A 15337-nucleotide genomic window follows, 5' to 3' on the forward strand; every position below is an offset into this window, starting at 1 on the left:
GGTGCTAGATTGGCAGGAGCACACTGTGTTTGACTGTGTGAGAACGGGTGACAATGTGTGGTAGCATGTAGTAACTTATGATAACAAATCTTTGGATTTATTTTATTTTTTGATTAAGACAAATGGGTTTTGACAGAACATATCTTTAAGTTTGTGTTGGAAAATGTACAATATTAGAAATAAATGACCTTTTATGTTTAACTGGACATGGCATTGGTTTATTGCAGTATCCAGTTATTAGCAATATAAAATTCAGCCCTGTACAAAAACACATTGAATACCGTCTTTAATAAAAAGGCGTTTGTTGTTTTGTTTTGACCTTGCCGGCGACGAGCAGGCTTAGACCACCACTCTGAGTCTGCCACCAGGGGGAGCACGGAGCAGCTGGCTTTTGGCCTCGGATAGCCTCCGCTAAGAGAAACCTTTACGGGTGTTCAACTACAACATATAGCAATAAAAGACCATGTGCGCGGGTGTGATCTGCGTGTGTTTAAAGTCCTAATGTTTCCAGATCTCAGCATTTACTTTGATCACTTCATTGTTATCAGAAGTGATCAAATCAATGACACAAGATGTTTACAATTGTACTCCAAGAAGCTTTAAACATTCCAGGCCAGAACCAGCTTAAGGAGAACCTCTTAGCCAACATGTAGACACACAACTGATGACACATCCAGGAGAGCTGAAGTGTTTAAGACATTTATTATGCATACTGGTAAGAGTGGTAGAAATCAATTTAAAAATGTTTTCTTTGAAGACTGGACTCTCATAATGTACTTATATATATATATTGCAGCACTTTGTAATATTTACAGACATGGATTAGATTCATACTAGTAATCTGTTAGAGGTTTCATTTTACAACATGTATATTACAGCCATCACTGCCACGATTAATACAAGTCCCAAGTTATTTTTACTGGGAAGACCAGGCACTCAACACACGTCACATCCGAAGATGCTAAAACAAGTAACCTACTTTTTATTTTTACAGCCACAGATTAATCTACTTTAACAAGTAGTGTGTTTCTTTTCATATTTGCCTGTTCTGAAATCATTCCAAATAACATGTTTTCATTTTGAAATACAGTGGCAGCTAGTGTTAGTGCAGTAAACATGACAAGACGTCACCTCAGTCCTCCTTCTCACTTTAAATAGGATTTTACAAAAGCAGGCGTTTATCAGTTCAGATGAGTATGGTTTCCACACTGACCATCCCACTGCATGGCTCTAATCTGCTGACCTTGGTGAAGCCTCTTGTTCTTCTCGTAATTCCAAGCAGCTACTTGCAGGTACGACGGGCAGAGTAAAATATAGTAGTAACACATTGTTTGTGCGGAGTCAACTCACTTGGCAGCAGAAGCTTGCCAGATAATAATGCCAAGTATGACGAGCACAATGGAACCAACCATAGCAAGGATACACATCTTCTTTCTGGACTTTTGCTGTGATAGAAACGCAGAAACAGGAGGGTTACCAGCAGGAAATCACTGATTGACAACTCTTAAATGTCGGCTGCAGACTCACCTGGTAGTAGGATGCTCTCTGGAGCTGCTCTGTTCCTCGTTCTACATGAACTTCTGCATTCTCCACATTTGCCTCAATGCTATCTGTGGGGCAGAACATACAGCAAAGTCACCTAGGAAATTATGAAGTCACCTCCTTAGTGTTTATTCACAGCAGAATCCGGCGTTGCAGCGATTAACAGGGTTTCAGTCAGATGATCGCCGTTATCTTCATGGCCACCACAGCGTGATGTCAGCTGGCATTTCTCCAAAACCTAGAGAACCTTTCTAGTCTTCTGACCACTCAAAGCACTGTACACTACATCAACGCATCATTCACACTCATTCATTCACATATTCATAACTGATGCCTTAAGGAGCAATTTGTGTTTTAGACTGGAGGAGCCGAGGATGGAACCGCCGGACTTGCGACTAATGGACGACCCGCGGTACCTGTGAGCAACATCTGCCCCTTGGCTTAACGCCAGAAAATACCTACATTAGATTCTGACAGGCCAGCTCTTGTGTTTGTGTGAACAATAAAGCAAATGCTGAAGGAGGGAGGCCGCTCTTCACATCCCATCTGTTGATTTATTGATCATTCTCTAACCTTAAACAAGTACTTTCCTCCACTTAACCAAACTTTAACCAGTGTCATGCCAATGAGAAACAACACCCCTTGAACTTACTGTTAATTGGCATAGCAGGAAGTGTGGTAAAATGTCCACTGGTGGTGTGTTTAGGACTTCAGAGCCCTGAGAATAACTACTCACCAATCATCTCTCCCTGATCATGGATCATCACTGCCAGGTCCTTGAAGATCTGGTTTACATCCAAAATATCAGACTGAAACACACAAATGAATAGATTAGCTAGAATCAGCTGGTAGGGTTGTGTGCTCCCAGAACATGATGGTAGATTTTAGCAGAGGTCCTGGTATGGATGGATTCATATTAGAAATAGTAAACAGATGCTGACCTCCAGCTGTCTGATGTTGGTTTCTCTCTCCTTGATGAGCTCCAGGTCCTCCTCTGTGATGGCTAACTCCTCTGCCTGGGTGGTCATCTGACCCCAGTCCTCCTGGCTTTACACAAACAGAAAAACATTTTTTTAAAGCATGTCGAAATGTGTGAGTGAAGTTAAACTAATAAACTGAGACTGATCTTCCTCTTGCTGTGATTATTGTATATTGTTTGAAGTGTATCTTTCTTATGCATTGTATTAACTGTTCCAACATAACTGACACTTTAACACCAACACTCAGTCTATTTGTATTGTATGGAAAATATGATATGCATACATTAAGTGAAATATAATAGACATTGCTCTGTGTTTCTTTTTTTTTTTACTGTCATAATTTAATGAAAAAACATTTGTTTTTATTGTGACTTTTCATGCCACATTCAAATTAAATCACAGCACACAAACAAAGTCACGAAATGTATCAGTGTTGTTTAGCAGAGTACAAATTACTGCCATTAGTTTTCATGATGAGATGCAAGGAACACATCACATCAACAATGAACCGTTGAGTTTGATTTGTTCATATTTTTGTATTTGATATCTTCAATATTTTTTTTTAAAACACGGATCTCTTGTTCACAAGTTCCATGTTGGTGTAATTTTATTTTATAAATAAAAAGACTACTTGAGATTTGTGAGGGGAAAATTGAAAACGGGAAATATAGAGTAAGGTTATTCATTTTTGACCACTGAGAAAAAGCCAGCATTAGCCTGAATGTTTATATTTTTGTCCATAGTTATTTATCTGATTATTTACTTAATTTGTCTCGAAGACATTGAGTCTCAATAATACACCATGCAAAGGGCTGCTACCTGACAAGAGGAAACCAAGAAATGAATGACAGTCACTTACTTATCAAAAGAAACAAGCTTTTCATCCCGAGAACCATCTTCAGTCTGTGTGAGAGGGAACAATCCACTATTGCCAAAGTCAAGTTAGCAGAACACAGATTCACATGATGTGACGTTTCTTCACTCCTCTCATTAGTGCGGTAAGGAGAGTTCTTTAGCCTTCATCCTGTGATATGAAACCACCACCGACTCCTACTTACTGATAGGCGGGATCCAGCTCTCGCTCTGGCAACTGACTCCTTCTCCTTCTCTGCTGCACGCCGCTGGACTGCTTGGAAGTTGTTGAGAGCGGCTGAGAAATCATTCATCAGCCGGTCCCTCTGGATCTTCTGCTGCCTCTGGACACCATAGAGCAGAGGGACAGAGATTGTAAGAAATCAAGTAGTTGGGTTCCGGATAACGTCATCACCCTGAATGGCAGCCTAAGGCGACAGCTCCTCCAGGAAAATAACTGCTACGCCCCGTGAAACAATCAAATATAACAATTTTCGAGAATAATCCGGCTGGTGAGTGGGGCAACAGTGTCAATAAAGGACGCAAACAAAAAAAAGCAGAACAGGTCTCCGGCACATGTACAAGATGGTGGAGTTAATGCTAACTCTCAGCCAGAAGCCACGGCAAGTTTAATAAAACTTCTGGAAGAAATACGGGACTTTCACAAAGACACAAAAACTCAGCTAAATAATATTTCTTCCGAGCTGGTGAACATTAACCAAAAAGTAGCAGAGGCAGAGACACGAATCGGAAGTGTGGAAGATCGAGTTCAAAACTTGGAACAGGTGCTGGGCAAGATGATACAGGCGATGGATCAACAGGAAAAAAAATTACTCGACCAAGAAGGGAAATCACGTGGGGAGAATCTAAGGATATATAATGTTCCTGAAGGAGCGGAGGGGTCGTCTACGGTGGAGTTTGTGGGAAAGTTAATGTGGAACACGGTGGAGATCCCCTCAACTAGGACCTTGGTCTTGAGCCCCCAAACCTCCCAGTGACAGGGAAGACGAGCCACGGTCAATAATAATCAGATTCCACGGGTACAAAACCAAAGAAGAGATTCTGCGCAAGGCCTGGGAAAAGAAACGAGTGCTTCTGAACCAGAGAATAATTTATTTCAACCAAGATTATCCCCCCAACGGTCCTGCAGAATCGGAAGGAATGAGTGTTAACGCAAAACCAGATCCGCTTCCAGACCCCGTATCCTGCTAAACAGAGTGTTTTACCAAGACGGGACACGGCGGAAGAGGCGCCTGCAGACATGAAAGACAGAGGACTGCCTGTCATCGTGACCACACCGAGGGAGAGCCTGACTGAGCAGCCTGGGAAGCCCTGAGAGGTCCGACACAGCAGCGAACAAGAGGAGAGCGAGACAAGAGTATTCGGGAGAGACTGAGGGCCTTCAGAAGACAGCCCTCACCTCCTCCAAAAGGGCCATACGTTCTAAAGAACATGTGAGTAAATTAAATAGAATCTAAACGGCTGTTTTAGGGTACACTGAGCACCTATCTCCTCTTCTCTCTCTCCTTATGGATGAATTTACATCTCTCCATTGCACCTTATTAACTCTGCTTCCTCCCCGGAGTCGTTGTGACTTCACAGGGATGTCGTATGTGTACAGATTGTAAAGTCCTCTGAGGCAAATTTGTAATTCTGGGCTAAAATAAACTGAATTCAATTGAACTCAAACTTTGTCGCGCCCCACTTTGGAGGAAGAACAATGTTCATGCCCCACCACCAACAAAATGGTCCATGCTGACTTTTTATTGAAATAGCTTTTTGTGACTCCATCTGTGCTTTTTCAAATAATAGAATAAAGAAAATTGCAATCACATTCAAGTAAACCATATGTGCAATCACTTTGTTAGAAGTTATATATGTGCAAAAAAGCAGACTGGCAAAGAAATAGTGTATTGTAGCTGCAATTAACCTGTTTTGTACTGGATATCTTTTCAAGATAATAACAATAAGTGCAACATGTGAACTAAACTAAACAAAACAAGTTAAAATATTTGGCAATAAAGAGTTTTACACTGCATACATTTTCAAAACAATAACGTGCAACCTGTGCAAAACAGAATTAGTGCAGTGTGTCAAGTTTTATTAGTATTAGTGGCTGCAATGAGCCGGATTTCCACAACAAATCTTTTTTAAACCAGGTTGCAGCCACTCTCAATTCATGCTCAATGTTGAGCTCTTGTTTTGAAGGGCAACAGCAGACAAGCCGATCTCACAGAGTGTTTTGGTAAAACGCCAAAGAATCAGCGAGTCGCCAAGAATCTTGGCCGTCGAACATGCACAGGCGTAACCTGTTAACGGCATAACGTAAACAAGTACACAAATGTACAGGCATTTCACCATGGATTTATTAATGACTTGGTTTTATGTCTGTGTGCTTTGAATTTGTGAAGTTCTCAATAAAGGTATTTCTGCATTTCCTCCTGCGCCCCACAGTTTGAGAACCACTGACCTAAGCAGAGCTTCTCTGTGCTTTGTTCACATAGCCTGTCCGACAGCACTGCTGCTCTGCTCTGCTTTTCAGCCGTTTCAGTTACAGCTGATAACGCTGGCGTTGCAGAAGCATAGTTCTATTCAGCCAGACCTCTCCCCAAACAAGCAGTCTCATTCAAAATGTGTTTGTATTGCGCTACACGGCTACCCTCTGTGTCAGCCATGACGGTTTGGATCACTCCTTAAGACATGACACGAAGGAGAACTTTTCATTGATGGACTTAGATGATGATCTACATGTACTTATCATAAGGTCCCAATACCACAGTCACTTTAACTCAAACACACTCATCACTGGATAATATTGTAGACTGATACTTACTTGCTCTGAGGGTGATGGGGGCAAAGGGATTGAGCCCAACTCTTTCAGGTGCTTGTTGGTTTCTTTTGCCAGTTGATTGGTATAATGCTGTATCTGCTGCCTGTGGAAACACCAACAGTTTAGAATGGGTCCAGACTACCGAAGATCACCCACCATCCCGCGTACATCTTTCTAGTACATGTGGCAGCACAGTGTACTAGATCTTGTGCCTTTTAACTTTTAAAGAGTTCCTCTGGTGTCCTTATCGGAGTCAAATGTCCCCTTCCTTATACTTCAGTCCATTATCTGAACCGCTTCTCCTATTCAGGGTCGAGGATGCTTGAGCCGATCCCAGCTGACATTGGGTGAAGGCTGGGTTCATGGGCAGGTCTCCAGTTTAGCTCGGGGCTCATATAGACAGACAACCGTTCACATTCACACCTACGGGCAATTTAGAGTCTCCAATTAACCTGAGCTGCATGTCTTTGGACTGTGGGAGGAAGCCAGAGAGAACCCACGCTGACACGGGGAGAACATGCAGACTCCACACAGAAAAACGGGATCGGAATGTGAGGTGACAGTGCTAGCCACTACACCGTGCAGCCGCATGCTAGATCCACTCAGCCTGGTTCCGCTCTCAGCCACTACAGGATGGCTGAGAGGACTGCTCTGTATTGTTTTCTGTATTTGTCGTGCTTTTAGTTTGTAGAAAGGCCTTTTCACAAATGTGTTATTTTGCATGAAAGGGTTTGTAAAAAAGTTGTGTTTTGTACATGGAGAACAAGATGCTGTACAAAAGTTTGACCAGACAGAAAAGGATCCCTCTGAGCAACAGTTGAATAAGAATAGAAGGAATCACCAGACATTGATCACATTAATTGGAAACTTAGCATCAAAAAGTGAAGATTTAAAAAGGAATAAAGTACACAAAATATGGAATATTAACAGGTGTGTTAATATTAGCAGCTCTTCTTAAAACATCAGAATATAAATAGAAGGTTAGTAGTATTGGAATTGGATCAATAAATATCAAATGGACAATAAAATGGACAAACAAATCACAGTGTATCATTTATGCAAATTAATAAACAAAGGGTATTTGGGGCGAAATAGTTGCAACAGTATTCCCCCGCTGGCATGGGAATACTGTGGTGCCTTTGATAAAACGCAAGTTTTATTCAAGTAATTCTTCTTCTTTTGGGGCCAAATTTATTTCAAATTATAAACTTAGTATCTGAATTATACTCTTTTTGTCTCAAGAATAGTAATCATTGAAGGAAAGAAAACACATTAAAATACCAGGTGTCTCCAAACTCCAAAATATTATATTCCACATTCACTGAGTTAAATGTTGTAAACAACATCAGTGCTGATCATAACTACCAAATATTGACTTGTGTTCAGAATTGAACCCTTTCAAATTATTTTTTTTAATGTTTTGAGGTTGGTACCACTATATTTTTAACTGATAAACGAGTCAACAAATGTTGGGGGTATATTCTCTTAGAGTGAGTGGGGTGGGATGTGCTAGTCTGGGATATGTCAATGATTGGCAACAATATTAATATTGATGCATTGTAGGGCTGCACGATTATGGCCAAAATCATAATCACGATTATTTTTGATCAATATTGAGATCCCGATTATTCATTAACTTTAGGGACAACATCTTTTTATTGCTCTTTTACGTTTAAATGTGCTACATTCTGGCTAATATACAAATATTTGCATCAGACTGGTCATCATCACAGTGCATCTTGTAGAAGAAAAATATAAATAAAATAGTATCAACACTTTTTACCCAAAATTGCTTTCACTTCCATGTTGTGCTACATTCCAGCTAATGTACACGTCTTGTACACATCAAAATAAAACTTATATGGTTCTTATTCACCTGAAGTAAAATATAAATAAAATGTTTACCCAAAATAAAGAGCGTGTCTTTGGGAGGCGGTTGACGTTGATGTTGGTTAACATCACTTGCCCTAAATTCCAGACAATTCCAGATGCTCCTGACATTTGATTTACCTTTCACACGACACCCGGTACCGTCTGCTCTGTTCTGTTCTCTCACTCCTCTGCAGACACAACTTTTTTTGAGGCTGCCGCTGCAGGGTGCGCACGCATGACACCTTCCATCTCGTTCTCAGTTAGTTGAGGAAGCGCTTGATTTGATATGTAGCAGAGCAGCATTTTAAACGTCAATATCGCTGACGATCATGCTCATTTAATTGTGGCAGCCAAAATCGTGATCATGATTAAAATGTGCAACCCTAATATTGTAATTGTTATGTTTTGAGCATTAGCAGATTAAAGAAAAACTCCCACTTCGAGGACAAAAATGTCCACTATTAACACACTGCTACAAAATACTAAATATTATTCTTATTATCCTCTTTCAGTCCTGATCATAACAACTACATTGATTTTCAGAATGTGAACCCTTTAAATGACACTGACTATCAGATCATGGGTCCTGCTTCTGCTTCCTACTTACTCCCAGCTGTATAAATGGGTCACACCAACAGAAAAAGAGATGACGCCATCCAGGAGAACAACATCAATCTGGAGGAGTATACATCAAAGGTGACAGCACACATCAGCAAATGTGTTTATGATGTGGTGATCACAAAGACAATCAAATCAATCCCCAACCAGAGAGAATGGATGAATGGAGAGGTGAGGGATGAATGGAGAGGTGCTGTATGCAGCCTTTCACCCAGGTGACAAGGCTGCATACAGCATCACCAGAGCAAGAGTGAAAGCTGGCATCAAGGAGGCAAAGAAAAGGCGTCAAGAGAGACCTCAACACCAACAACACTAAAGAGATGTGGCAGGTGATCCAGAATGTCACTACAATAGCAGGAGCTCATCATGATGCCTGATGAGATGAACACCTTTTAGACTCTCCTCAACAGAGAACCAGCTGTCAGTGATGACAGATGAGAGCAGCTCTCCTGCTCCAAGTACAGAAACGAGCCAAAGTCACCTGAAACTAAGGAGTTTAGTATCCTGTACCCCACAATGAAAGGAGACCATCTTGCAGCCTGCTTGCGGATCTCCTTAAATGGGCCAGATGTTTCGGGCATCCCGAAAAATACCCCCCACCCAGGTGAAGGTCAATTATAACATTATCATAATCTCGTAAAATGTATTTTGATGAGAAACTTCAATAAATCCAGGAATTTGAAGATGTCTTCACAACAACATAAATATATATTAGAGGCAATTGTGATTTCTTTACAGCTCTAAGCAACTTATAATATGTCATTAAAACTACTAATGACAAGATTTGTTTGAAAATACAATATTTGACTTCCTTATCATTTGAATTGTGTGCCTTTATGAAGAGAAAAATACTATAGATGACCATAACACAGTAAAAGTTGTATTTGCTCCCCTTTATGCTGATCTGATCTTTGATCTAATCCATTACTCTGACTTACGCTAACTTTCAAAATGAAAAAGAAACTCAACAAAAACTCACAACTATGCCAAAACGTATGCCATAAAGACTAACAATACAATGATTAGAAAAAATAAAAAGTGTCTCTCGTGGACCTTAAGCTAGTTTTGACCTGCTTCTGGATGATAATGTGTGATTTATAGATACCATCCCTGATGCAGTGATCATAAAAGACACATGTCATTTTGGACAGTTTAATATAGATTTGAGTATAATAGCTCTGAACAGATCAAGTGATGAGCCCAAAGTGACAAAGTGTGTCTGTGTGAGAGGAGTTACTGGAGATATTAAGGTGGGTACATACAGGCGATCCTGGAGTTCACTGGTGTCCTGGCTGGTGCCCAGCTGGTTCACCAGGCTCTTGATCTGAGCAGCTGTCAAGAGAACAATACAGTGATAAGTCTCAATCTTGGGTCTTCTGTATATATAAATGCCACAACACACCACAGTATAGGAAGAACACCTGATCCCTGTTCCAGAAAGCAGGTTTAGTGAAAACTCTGAGTTAGTTAACTCTGAGATGAGGGAGACTCTGGGTTTTCAGTTTCAAAGAGAGTTGTGTAGCTAACCTTAAGTTTCTCTCTGTCTCCTCCCTCTTAACGAGCTAGACACGCCATTTAATTTCCTCATGAATCAGTCTTGAATTGAAGGTAGACTGTCACAGTTTGTCCTTTTTGAAAATTAGTTTGTTACTCAGGAAATCTAAAATTAATGCTTTTATGTGTTACCCGTCATTTCTTTAAACAGCGTTTTATTTTGCCTTTACATTCAAATATTACAAAGAGTCAGCCTCAGCTAAGTATAACATTTCTGAATGTCCTTTTAAGAGTGGACGTTTCTGTAATAGAAATATATAGTATAATGTGTGCACACATCGGATGTCACTGTCACTGATCGAACATCATGTCTATAATATTGGAGGTAAAGCATATAACAAATAATATTCATTTCCAAACCACATTGACATGTTGTCCACTATAAGAAAGGGTGCAACAATAAATTATCTCTCTTTATTTATCTTGCTCTCAGTAACACATAAACAAAAAGCACATGCTCATTTCATGAGCACTGTTTCTATTTTGTTGGAAGAGACAATTATTATGCTCTTTGCCATTATTTTACTGGATAGGTTCAAGTCTATCTCAAAACAATAGAAACATGCTCAAATGTGCATTGGAAAGGTTTAATCTAGGTTGGGCAACATATTTTAGAAACCTTTTTTTGTTTGGCTATATTTATTGAAGTTATCTTTACATCCCTACAGCAATCAATAAATCAATGTGGTTTCTGCCTGCGTCCACTCTGCCCGTGCACTCACTGACTTCACCGGTCTTCCCCAAGCTGCTTGCTTGGCAGCTGCGAGTACTAACAATAACCATGTTTGTTGTTTACGTTCATAACTATACATTTTGGGGGAGTGGCTTTCGAAGGGAAACTCTCATTAGATTTAGTGACTTTAATTTAAGACTTGGCAACACTGGGCCGAGTTTCTGGATACTTTTAAAACCTAATTCACTCTTGCTGCTCTATCTTACCGACCCCAACTTTAAGGCACTGTCACACATGTGCCCACATCATTGCATGACAGGAGGTCAACCACTGAATGGATTGTGCTAATTTTGCCATTTCCAGGCACTGTATTTTAACAAACTCCTCCTAGATATTTTACCAGATCAACTTTGGTCAGTACAATCTTAAGACCTTTGCTCTGCTAAATTGGGAAGCTTTTCAGTTGTTGTGGAACTATGATGTTGTGGTGGCAAAAAAGCTAGTAGAAAGTTGTTGTAACTTGAAAGTACATTATCTAATCTAATCCAAGTTTCTCATGCTTGATAATATGTTTGAATACCTCTACATGCCAGTATTGACTCATTGTCATAGTTACCTACTGGTAACAGGAGGTAACATGTCGTGTACTTTGATGTACCTCAGTACCTTCTATTAGCCATGTTGCAAAGCTTTTGCCTGACTTACTCTACATGTTATAACAACTCATCCAAATAATTACATATATGCAAAGTATGTATGCACAGTTTGATATGCCTCACTGGAACTAATGATCAGCACTCACTGTTCTGTGTGATCTTCTGGATGTTGGAGCTACATGTCTGTATGAGGGGGTTGAAGTCCCGAGGGACCGGGCGGTAGCTCTCTGCTTTGCCGTATGACATGTCTGCCAGAGCGTTGACGTTGACTGCAGAAAGAGGGATACAGTGAACAAGTTAGATGCCATCCAAACGTGTTCCGTAACAGCCATATGTTCTGGACCTTTGGAATGTGCAAGACAATGACACGTGGGCCCAAGATTGATGCCGACAGTCCGTTTACAGTTCCGGAATAACTTTGTTTTACTGGCACGAGAGATTCAGCTCGTCAACTGTAAGCTTGTTAACAAGTTAGCTTGCCAATGTCGAAGCAAACAACATGTGACGTTAACGTTAGGTCAAGTGATATGAATAACGATGGAAACGTCGTGCTAACGTAGTTTGTGTTGCTAATATGCGCGACCTACATATTGAGCTAGTTACCCCACCTGACTGTCCATCTTGCTCTGTTTATTTCCCCCGTCTACGGGAAGCTACGACGACAGTGTGCTCAGCTGTTTGCTAGCTAGCTCTCTAGCTAAGCTAACAGGCAGCGTTCCGGTGTTCAGGATAAACGTCTACCTCTCCTAAACCGCTAAGCGTCTTCTTCCGGAATACAAACGTAGAGACAACGACAGGAACTCGTTTACTACGTTATGTGTTAAGGAAAACAACGTAACATCAATACTTGCTTATTTGGGTGAAATTCCTTCGTCCTGCCGTCAAGAAACTACCCTTTCTGACCCGTGACGTTATCGCGTGATGACCTCACGCGCGCGATGGCTTCTTCCGTGGTTTTTTTTCCAGCCGCTGGCATTCTTTAGATTGCATTACTGCCTCCTACTGTCTCACTGCCTTGTAAGTCGCCCAGTTCTTTAAAAAAAAACTCAAATAGTTTTCCCTCCAATGTGTCCGGTGTCTTTAACCCTGTCCTGTCCTGTCCTGACCTGTACTGTACTGTACTGTCCTGTCCTGACCTGTCCTCTCCTGTCCTGTCCTGACCTGTCCTCTCCTGACCTGTCCTCTCCTGACCTGTCCTGTCCTGTCCTGTCCTGACCTGTCCTGACCTGTCCTCTCCTGACCTGTCCTGACCTGTCCTGACCTGTCCTCTCCTGACCTGTCCTGTCCTGTCCTGTCCTGTCCTGTCCTGACCTGTCCTGACCTGTCCTCTCCTGACCTGTCCTCTCCTGACCTGTACTGACCTGACCTGTCCTGTCCTGTCCTGACCTGTCCTGCCCTGCCCTGTCCTGTCCTGTCCTGACCTGTCCTGCCCTGTCCTGTCCTGACCTGACCTGTACTGTCCTCTCCTGACCTGTCCTGTCCTGTCCTGACCTGTCCTGACCTGACCTGTACTGTCCTCTCCTGACCTGTACTGTCCTCTCCTGACCTGACCTTTCCTGTCCTGTACTGTACTGTACTGTACTGTCCTGTCCTGTCCTGTCCTGTCCTGGCCTGACCTGACCTGTCCTGTCCTGCCCTGACCTGTCCTGACCTGACCTGTACTGTCCTCTCCTGACCTGACCTGTCCTGTCCTGTCCTGACCTGTACTGTACTGTCCTGTCCTGTCCTGACCTGTCCTGACCTGTCCTGTCCTGTACTGTACTGTCCTGTCCTGACCTGTCCTGTCCTGCCCTGACCTGTCCTGTCCTGTCCTGACCTGTCCTGTCCTGTCCTCTCCTGCCCTGACCTGTCCTGTCCTCTCCTGACCTGACCTGTCCTGTCCTGCCCTGACCTGACCTGTACTGTCCTCTCCTGACCTGTCCTGTACTGTACTGTCCTGTCCTGACCTGTACTGTACTGTACTGTCCTGTCCTGTCCTGCCCTGACCTGTCCTGTCCTGTCCTGTACTGTCCTGTACTGTCCTGTCCTGTCCTGCCCTGACCTGTCCTGCCCTGACCTGTCCTGTCCTGTCCTGTACTGTCCTGTACTGTCCTGTCCTGTACTGTCCTGTCCTGTCCTGCCCTGACCTGTCCTGCCCTGACCTGTCCTGTCCTCTCCTGACCTGACCTGTACTGTCCTGTCCTGTCCTGTCCTGTCCTGTCTTGACCTGTCCTGTCCCATCTTGTCCTGACTTGACCTGACCTGTACTGTCCTGGCCTTTCAGAACGCTTTGGGGACCCCCCACCCACCCCAGATCTCAATCAGTTGTCACTTTACAGCATCATACTTCCATCCGATAGAGGAAGAAGATAAACAACCACCTCATATTCATCCATCCATCCATCCATTTTCAATACCGCTTATCCTCATTAGGGTCGCGGGGGCGCTGGAGCCTATCCCAGCTGACATAGGGCGAAGGCAGGGGACACCCTGGACAGGCTGCCAGTCCATCGAGGGCACAATGTAGGGACATACAACCATTCACTCTCACATTCACACCTATGGGCAATTTAGAGATCAATTAACCTGCAGCATGTCTCCTATTCAGTCGTCCTTTTATCTTATCACGCAATTGCATGATTGCATAACAGTTCTGTCACTGGCTCTATGCATTCTAGCCACAGTGCACTCTTTGGAATGACATTCCCCAGCAGCCCCTGAGCAGCCGGATGGCTGGGTGACTGTTCAAAGGGGTTTTAAGTCTAAACAGAAGCCCACTGAGCACCGCCAACCTCTTCACGTTTCGAACCAGTTTTCCCCACTCAGCGAGAAACCCACTCTGGTTATAGGTAGCTCCATAGTCAGAAACGTGAAGATAGGGAAGCCAGGGACCAAAGTCATATGCATCCCGGGGGCCAGAGCAGGCGACATTGAATCTTGTTTAAAACTGCTGGCTAAAGATGAGCGTAGTTACAGTAAGATTATAATACACGCCGGCGGTAATGACTCCCGACTGCGGCTGTCGGAGGTCACTAAAATTAATGTGGAATCGGTGTGTACTTATGCCAAGACAATGTCGGACACCGTAGTTTTCTCTGGCCCTCTCCCCAATCTGATCAATGATGACATGTATGTCGTCATTCAACCGCTGGTTGTCCAGGTGGTGCCCAGCAAACAATGTGGGCTACGTAGATAACTGGCAGACTTTCTGGGGAAAGCCTGATCTGATGAGTCGAGACGGCATTCATCCCACTTGGGATGGAGCGCGTCTCATTTCTGCGAACATGGCCAAGTTGATTAGCGGACTTAATCCATGACCCAGAGTTCAGATCAGGAAGCAGAAGCAGAGTTGTAGTCTTCCACCCTTCTCTGCACTTCCATCCGAGTAGTTACCCACCCTTAACCTTAACTCTATAGAGACTGTGTCTGTCCCACGGCCACTTAAATTAATTAAATCAAAAGTAACCAGAAGAGGAGTCATACAAAATAACCTCATACAGGTTAACAACACTACTGCAACAGTGCAACAAAACAGGATAATTAAATGTGGACTCCTAAATATTAGATGTCTGTCATCTAAAGCTGTATTAGTAAATGATTTAATATCAGACAATCACATTGATTTATTGTGTCTTACTGAAACCTGGCTGAGGCATGAAGAATATGTCAGCCTAAATGAATCAACTCCTCCAAGTCATATTAATACTCACATTCCTCGAGGCACCGGCCGAGGAGGTGGAGTAGCAGCCATCTTTGACTCAAGCTTATTAATGAATCCTAA

The 15337-nt window shown here is 42.6% G+C and overlaps 1 protein-coding gene across 3 annotated transcripts; it reads right to left on the bottom strand.

The window, feature by feature from the left end:
• Window positions 1-683: 683 nt before the first annotated feature.
• Window positions 684-12529, bottom strand: stx12 (syntaxin 12). Of its 3 annotated transcripts, none has more exons than XM_034545212.1 (10): window positions 12429-12529; window positions 11724-11846; window positions 9957-10026; window positions 6208-6307; window positions 3581-3718; window positions 3382-3425; window positions 2484-2589; window positions 2279-2351; window positions 1528-1610; window positions 684-1445 (listed from the first exon to the last, which is right to left on the bottom strand). In XM_034545212.1, the coding sequence occupies exons 2-10, from the start codon at window positions 11821-11823 to the stop codon at window positions 1347-1349; spliced, it is 813 nt and encodes a 270-aa protein (XP_034401103.1). In that variant the 5' UTR covers window positions 11824-11846; window positions 12429-12529; the 3' UTR covers window positions 684-1346. The 3 variants fall into 3 exon arrangements, with proteins under 3 accessions (XP_034401103.1, XP_034401105.1, XP_034401106.1); XM_034545214.1 differs by having other exon boundaries at window positions 12425-12505; XM_034545215.1 differs by lacking the exon at window positions 12429-12529 and adding an exon at window positions 12186-12368.
• Between the last annotated feature and the right edge of the window lie 2808 nt (window positions 12530-15337).

This window comes from Cyclopterus lumpus, chromosome 11 (assembly GCF_009769545.1).
Source record: "Cyclopterus lumpus isolate fCycLum1 chromosome 11, fCycLum1.pri, whole genome shotgun sequence".
NCBI lineage: Eukaryota > Metazoa > Chordata > Actinopteri > Perciformes > Cyclopteridae > Cyclopterus > Cyclopterus lumpus.